The sequence below is a fragment of the Rhinoraja longicauda genome, chromosome 3, assembly GCF_053455715.1.
Source record: "Rhinoraja longicauda isolate Sanriku21f chromosome 3, sRhiLon1.1, whole genome shotgun sequence".
Classification (NCBI taxonomy): domain Eukaryota; kingdom Metazoa; phylum Chordata; class Chondrichthyes; order Rajiformes; family Arhynchobatidae; genus Rhinoraja; species Rhinoraja longicauda.
This window is the reverse complement of record NC_135955.1, coordinates 48018317-48026639: the sequence shown is the minus strand read 5'-3', so window position 1 is coordinate 48026639 and position 8323 is coordinate 48018317. Positions and strand designations below refer to the sequence as shown.

The 8323-nt window shown below is 39.8% G+C and overlaps 1 protein-coding gene across 2 annotated transcripts in view; it reads right to left on the bottom strand.

The window, feature by feature from the left end:
• Positions 1 to 1055: 1055 nt before the first annotated feature.
• The window catches only part of cbwd (COBW domain containing), a 52013-nt gene continuing 44745 nt past the window's right edge, over positions 1056 to 8323 (bottom strand). Inside the window, exons 15-16 of one of the 2 annotated variants that reach the window (XM_078396083.1) lie at positions 7897 to 8026; positions 1056 to 4149 (exon numbers count right to left, since the gene is read on the bottom strand). In XM_078396083.1, coding sequence (XP_078252209.1) covers positions 4049 to 4149; positions 7897 to 8026 — 231 coding nt within the window. In that variant the 3' untranslated portion in view covers positions 1056 to 4048. The remainder of the gene's footprint in view (positions 4150 to 7896; positions 8027 to 8323) is intronic. The other variant, XM_078396085.1, reaches the window with a different exon arrangement.

The following is an 8323-nucleotide window of genomic DNA, read 5'->3' as shown; positions in this document are numbered from 1 at the left end:
AAAACGGTACACGATAGCACGACAATTTTAGGCCCACCTTACTCACCGTCGTCCCTTTGGTGCTAATGGAAGTTTCATTGAAATCGGTGTTATATTTTTAAAGTTATTCACATTTAAAAGTTTAAATCTATCTCCTAGGGAGGGAGGGGCGGGGGGGGGGGGGTTGAGGGGGATGGAGTGGGGAGGGGAAGGGGGGGAGGGAGGGGAAGGGGGGAAATAGGGGGGGGGGGAGAGGGTGCTGCACCAATGCAGGAGAGGTTTGGGCCCAACGGGGTCATACGTGGTCTAGTACACACTAAAAATCAACATCACATTAATATGGACACGTCCTTAATAACTTGATGAAATTCCACTGGATTAATACCCATGAGTCATAATACACCCAACTGGATGAGTTAACGGGAGTTACCAATGTTAGTGTATCTTAATTTGGTGCAGTGGCACAACATAAATGAGAATGAACTAAGATTGTGGCTGTTAGATATGTTCTTAAATGATTGATTCCAGTGAACTTATTAGGTCTCAACAATACTGTATCAGGCTAGTTTACCAACAGCTATATTAAAAAAAACAATTTTACAGTTGTTTCCAGTCAGTGTGAATCAGTTTTAAATGGTCAAATTGCACAATTCTTCTTTACACCTCACTCCAGGGTTATTGTTTAGAGGTTTATTGAACATTGGGTAACAGAATTCATTAACAGAGTTTACTTGAAAATTCTCAGCTATTTCCAAAGGAACAAAGAACATTTTAATGCATCTCTACTAACCATAAACTGGTTTTGCCACAAAACCATGAACCTCGCCTAGTAGAAACAAAGAACTGCAGATGCTGAAGGTGTCGACCTGAAACTTCACCTAGCCATGTTCTCCAGAGATGCTGCCACGCCCAATGAGGTACTCCAGCACTTTGTGTCCTTTCATGAACATCACCTGCTTAGTTTTGTTATCAATATTTTAACACTTGGACAATGGTTCCAATAATGAAACAATATGAAAACTTAAGTTTATTTTTGAAGCGAAATTAACTGATTATTTTGATTACATAATGGTGTCTTTTCACATCATTTTTTCTGACTTTCCTACCCACCGAACATTCCCATTGATGTACTTCCTGTGGTAACGAAGAAATTAACTCCGCGTTAAATGTCTTTGTCTTTTAACATTATGTTTCCATTCTATATGAGGTGAAAGTAAACACCCAAGAGAGCAAGGATTAAATAGTAACAGTAAACAGGATTGAATAACATGGAGAGTGAGGATAAAACGAAACCAAGAGTTAGGACCAAATAGTACAACAAAGATAATGCAGTGTGTTTTATTTAAACCAAAAATTCATACCTTATAGGAGATACCAGTTCTGCACCATGCGGCACATTACCCATTATGATATTGAGCCCATGTAACCAGCAAGGCTACGCCCAGCTGGAAACGTCAAGGGTGCTATTTTTTCAGCTTCGTTCTCCTGGAAAATTGGAAAAATAGTTTGTACAAAATCTTTGTGTGTGCACATGCAAGTTTTTTTATTAGGTGTGTTGAGGTTGAGTTGTTACGAAATTGCTCCATGCTCCACAAGTTACAACGTTAGTAATTTATGCATCATCACAAGTGGATCGCTGTTTGATTACTAGCTCGTTTTAGTGATTGGTGGTTACTAAGATAATGCATGGAATAGAATGATGAAAAAATACAATTATTGTGTTGAATTGAGTAATTCCCAATTCTGGTTATAACAGGCATTTTGAAAACACACAAGAGCCTCTGCAATTAATAATGAATAATCCTAAAATTTAATTTTCATTCTCTGTCATTTACAATTCAACACCCAGATGGGATTTTTCTTTTAGTAAAAGGCTAAAATAAACTTCTTGTACCTCGCTTCCAAGTACGTACAGAGTATTACAAACAATGAGTTTGCAATTTGCTGATATATTAGCAGTACCTTCCCATAGAGAATTATTGAAATATTGAGAAATCACTGACAACACATTATCTGTTGCAAAAAAAATGTAGTGGGAAGATAATCTTGAACACATCCATTCACAAGTGCCTTTCTCAAAAATATGCCTTCATACAGTCCTCAAGCTAGCAAATTTGTTCAGGAATTATGGCTTTGCAAGAGAATTAAATAAATGACAGGTAGTGTTCCTGCAACAGGCACTGGGAGTAAAATCTGTCACTTTATCACAAAGGCAAATTGCATCCAGCCCTGCAGAACCTTGCACAACAGTTGCTCACCCATACAATAGATCAGTTGAGAACCTGAAGCATCACATAAATAGAGCCAAGTATCTCGCATTAAATTTCAAAAAGTTTCATGTTCGAGCTTTGAGGCATAACCTACTGAAATCTCAAGACTTCAGCAGATTGGACATGTATCATGCATTTAATTGTTGAATTTAGTCAAGGATCCTGATAAAGTAATGCATAATATCTTTTCTTATGACTTCACAGACATGTCAGACATCAGTCTTTCAATTCTGAAAGACGAATAAAAATAGACATTTGGGAACAGTCAGTTGGAAAGTGTTAGGATTGGTCTGAACTCAGGAACAGAACATTTGCTGTTTTTCTGTTCCTACAGCTATTTAATAACCTGTTAGAACAAGGCAAGTTATAGATGTTGGGAAAGGACAAAGCATAATGGTATGCTTACAGTGATCAAGTAGCATTGTGCTTTATACAAGGACCTTCCAATGGAAGAAATGAAAATAAACAGCAGCCACCCGCTGTACTTCAGCAATCATGTGACCTTCAGTGATCTGGGACACAAAAGAGATGGCAAGAAAATCAGACAACTTAGAGCGAGAGCACGAACATTTCTTCTAATCACAAAATTGCAGATGCTGGTTTACAAAAAAAGAGAAAGTGCTGGAGTAACAGTGGGTCAGGAGGCATCTCTGGAAAACACTGTTAGGTGGTGTTTCTGGTCAGGATTTTTCTTCAGAGGAGGATAACTTCAAAGTAGGCATATCTTGAGATTCCTCTGAGTTACTCCAACATTTTGACTTTTTTTGTAAACCATCTGTGGTTCCTTATTACTCCATTTTACTGATCTGCTGTAAAAAAACCCTCATGGTATGCCTGCTTTGAAGATTTACTCCTCTGATTGAATGGCGGTGTAGACATGATGGGCTGAATGGCCTAATTCTACTCCTATCACGTATGACCTCTCCAAAGGGACCTGATCCAGAACGTCATCTTTCCATATTCTCCAGAGATGCTGCCTGACCTGCTGAATTATTTCATTGTTTTCTGTCCTTTTGCTTCGGAGTAATGTTTGAAATAAACTTCTGCAAAATAAACTCAAATTTTCACATTGTGATTCCTAGTGGTCATGCTACGAATGTACAGATGGATCATTTTTGCAACTTCAGTGAAAACCTGCATGATGGCTGATGACAAATGGAAAGATCTCTCAACTATGCACTACAAGATGCAAGACTGAAGACAGGTGCACACTGCTGGGGGTTTGGAACCAGGGACTGAAATCCAGCTCACATGGCTCTTCTCTGTGGTGTTATGATTGGGCCCAGCATCTCCATGTGCACTGGTGGAAAAACTATCTGTGTTGAGATGTGCTACATCTGACCTGGGAGAGGGGAGAGGAGGGCGGGGGGGGGGGATATCAACAACTTCCAATCAAAACAAGAGTATGTTTCAATCCCCTTTGCTAACCTCTCATACAAGAATCATCACCAAACACAGTTTGAGAATGAATGCCATAAGAATACAGTATACATAACTCAACCAGGTGGAAAAAGCTCTGCATCAAAGGCGTTCAGTGATGACTGAAGTTCACTTGTTTCTCTGGTAACAACATCAGTTTCCAAACAGATTACAATAAAAGAGCACACGTTCCCTCCTTTCTGCCAGGGATGCTGTGGAAATTAGTCAGTAGTATGAACCGCATCTCTTCAGCTGGAGATTAATGAAGTCTAAATTCAACTTAGATCTTTCCCCTCAGGTTGGTACTAATAAACTGTGTACAAGGAGAGAAGGGAAATAAAATTTAATCTCCATGAAGAAAACACTGATCTTCAGATAAATTACATCAGTCTTTCAACTTTCAAAATTTCAGCTGGACATTCTTCCTTCAATACAGTCGCAGTAAACACTTCCTCAAGGATTTCTTTATCCAAGTTTCTTCCTGTAGGAAAAAGTGAAATCCAGAGTGTAATTAAATCAAATATCTATTAATACTCATAAATCTGATTGTTGTGGGATATTATATTGGGAAATAGCAATTGAGAATTTTATGGCACCACTAATTTAGAAAAAACGTTCCACGTAAAATAAGACACAATCACATCACAACAGAAATATTAGGAGGGGTGATCAAGGGAATATGGGTTTATTTAGGAATTTTCTGAGGTTTGGGCTATGATAACTGAAGGGATGGTGGTCAAAAACAGGGTACAAATCATCTGCCACAGAGCCGGGAGTAATAGAGATAAAAAGTTCTTGAAAGGGAGAATGGTAGCAACATAGGAAGTCGAGTGGGGTAGGGATATGGAGGCTTAAACATACGAAAATTCAAAATCTGAGTTACTTAGGGAACAGAAACCAACAATGCATGGCTGGAAGGGTTATATGATTGGAAGGGAGATTTTGTTTGAAGTAGGGATAAGTGGAAGAATTAAAAATAAAACAAAATTCAGTCAAGAAGAAAGGCAATTTAATTAAAATTAAAATTAAATTTAAATCACAAAATAAAATTTGATCTTCACTTTTTATACATATTTTTTAAAGGTACTTGAATGACCACTCAATATTTTGCAAAATAAATGGCTGGAGGTAGAGAAGCAGGAAGTGGAATTAGTCTGACAAAGTCTTGGCTAGCAGAGCCATGATGGGTCAAAGAGCCTCATCTCCACCATAAATTTTAATTATTCTGTGATTTAATATCAATTGCAATTTCTGGGCATTATTCGGAAGATGCAGGATCATTTCATTCCAATGCGGAAGAAAGATTCTAAGGGGAGTAGGAGGCAACCATGGCTGACAAGGGAAGTTAGGGATGGAATAAAACTAAAAGAAAAGATGTACAACACAGCAAAGAGTAGCAGGAATTCAGAGGATTGGGAAACTTTCAAAGGACAACAGAAGGTAACAAAACGGGCAATACAGGCTGAAAAGATGAAGTACGAGGGGAAGCTAGCCAAGAATATAAAGGACAGTAAAAGCTTCTTTAGATATGTTAAGAGAAAAAGATTAGCAAAGACAAATGTGGGTCCCTTGAAGGCAGACACGGGTGAAATTATTATAGGTAACAAGGAAATGGCAGAAGAGTTGAACAGGTACTTGGGATCTGTCTTCACTAAGGAAGACACAAACAATCTCCCAGATGTACTAGAGGACAGAGGATCTAGGGGGATAGAGGAACTGAAAGAAATTTGCATTAGGAGAGAAAAAGTATTGGGTAGACTGAATGGACTGAAGGTTGATAAATCCCCAGGGCCAGATGGTCTGCATCCCAGGGTACTCAGGGAGGTGGCTCTAGAAATAGTGGACGCATTGGTGATCATTTTCCAATGTTCAATAGATTCAGGATCAGTTCCTGTGGATTGGAGGATAGCTAATGTTATCCCATTTTTCAAGAAAGGAGCGAGAGAGAAAACGGGGAATTACAGACCAGTTAGCCTGACATCGGTGGTGGGGAAGATGCTGGAGTCAATTATTAAAGAGGTAATAATGGTGCATTTGGATAGCAGTAAAAGGATAAGTCCAAGTCAGCATGGATTTATGAAAGAGAAATCATGCTAGACAAATCTGGAATTTTTTGAGGATGTGACAAGTAAAATGGATGAAGGGGAGTCAGTGGATGTAGTGTATCTAGACTTTCAGAAAGCCTTTGATAAGGTCCCACACGGGAGATTGGTGAGCAAAATTAGAGCACATCGTATTGGGGTAGAGTGTTGACATGGATAGAGAATTGATTGGCGGACAGGAAGCAAAGAGTAGGAGTAAACGGGTCCTTTTCAGAATGGCAGGCAGTGGAGAGTGGAGTGCCACAAGGCTCGGTGTTGGGGCTGCAACTATTTACCATATATATTAATGATTTGGATGAGGGAATTAGAAGTAACACTAGCAAGTTTGCAGATGACACAATGCTGGGTGGCAGTGCGAACTGCGAAGAGGATATTAGGAGGTTGCAGGGGTGACCTGGACTGAGTGAGTGGGCAGATGCATGGCAGATGTAGTTAATGTAGATAAATATGAGGTTATCCACTTTGGCAGCAAAAACAAGGAGGCAGATTATTATCTCAATGATGTTGGGTTCGGTAAGGGGGAAGTGCAACGAGACCTGGGTGTTCTTGTACACCAGCCATTGAAAGTTGGCGTGCAGGTACAGCAGGCAGTGAAGAAAGCTAATGGCATGTTGGCCTTCATAATGAGAGGATTTCAGTATAGGAGTAAAGAGGTTCTTCTGCAGTTCTATAGGGCCCTAGTGAGAGTATTGTGTACAGTTTTGGTCTCCTAATTTGAGGAAGGACATCCTTGTAATTGAGGCAGTGTAGCGTAGGTTCACAAGATTGATCCCTGGGGTGGGGGGACTGTCATATGAGGAAAGATTGAAAAGACTAGGCTTGTGTTCATTGGAGTTTAGAAGGATGAGAGGGGATCTGAATGGTGTCAAGTTAGGAAAAGAGGACGTACAACGGGATTTGGGTGTCCTAGTGCATCAGTCACTGAAAGGAAGCATGCAGGTACAGCAGGCAGTGAAGAAAGCCAATGGAATGTTGGCCTTCATAACAAGAGGAGTTGAGTATGGGAGCAAAGAGGTCCTTCTACAGTTGTACAGGGCCCTAGTGAGACCGCACCTGGAGTACAATGTGCCGTTTTGGTCTCCAAATTGATAAAGGATATTCTTGCTATTGAGGGCGTGCAGCATAGGTTTATTAGGTAAATTCCCGGAATGGCGGGACTGTTGTATGTTGAAAGACTGGAGCGATTATGCTTATATACACTGGAATTTAGAAGGATGAGAGGGGATCTTATTGAAACATATAAGATTATTAAGTGATTGGACACGTTAGAGGCAGGAAGCATGTTCCCAATGTTGGGGGAGTCCAGAACCAGGGGCCACAATTTAAGAATAAGGGGTAGGCAATTTAGAACAGAGATGAGGAAAAACTTTTTCAGTCAGAGAGTTGTAAATCCGTGGAATTCTCTGCCTCAGAAGGCAGTGGAGGCCAGTTCTCTGAATGCTTTCAAGAGAGTGCTAGATAGAGCTCTTAAGGATAGCGGAGTCAGGGGGTATGGGGAGAAGGCAGGAACGGGGTACTGATTGAGAATGATCAGCCATGATCACATTGAATGGTGGTGTTGGCTCGAAGGGCCGAATGTCCTACTCCTGCACCTGTTGACAATAGTCTATCTTATAGAGACATATAAAATTATAAAAGGACTGGACAAACTAGATGCAGGAAAAATGTTCCCAATGTTGGGGGAGTCCAGAACGAGGGGCCATAGTCTTAGAATAAAGTTCCTTCTCACCCATTTAAAGCTGAGGTAAGAAGGAATTTTTTCACCCAGAGAGTTGTGAATTTGTGGAATTCTCTGCCACAGAGGGCAGTGGAGGCCAAATCACTGGATGAATTTAAGAGAGATTTAGATGGAGCTCTAGGGGCTAGTGGAATCAAGGGATATAGGGAGAAGACAGGCACAGGTTACTGATGTGGATGATCAGCCATGATCACAATGAATGGCGGTGCTGGCTCGAAGGGCCGAATGGTCTCTTCCTGTACCTATTTTCTATGTTTCTATGCAAGAACTAGGTTTCCTCCAATAGAAAAATCTGATTCATCTTTGTAACTTGCAATACTTTGTCACATGCATTTGAAGTTAAATCTACTGAAAACAAGAAAAATAAATGCCACTTCTAATTGGTTACCTATTAATACAAATCTGTTGATTCTTTCATTTTCTGATGTCCAATTAACAGAAGTTTCTTCTATGTCGTAAAGTTCATGAACACCTTGGACAATCATCTGCTGTGGCTTTTCCTTTATGGACACAATACCCTGCCAAACAATACATTTGACAACAATGAGTTTGCTTCCCAGAGGCCAAAACTCAAAATGAATCCCTTTGTAGAACTACATTCTATTGCGACAGACAAAATCCTTTCGTATCAATTAATTAATTCTGCAAATAATTCAAATGGTTCAAATAATTCAAAGCATGGAATTATTAGTTACCTTTCAGCACCAAAACTGTTATTTTGCAATCAAGTTTAATTCCTTCTCCAAAATTCTATTAAAGAGACAAATGAAAAAACATAGATCCTGCATTTTCTGGGGAACTGAACCAGGAACCGA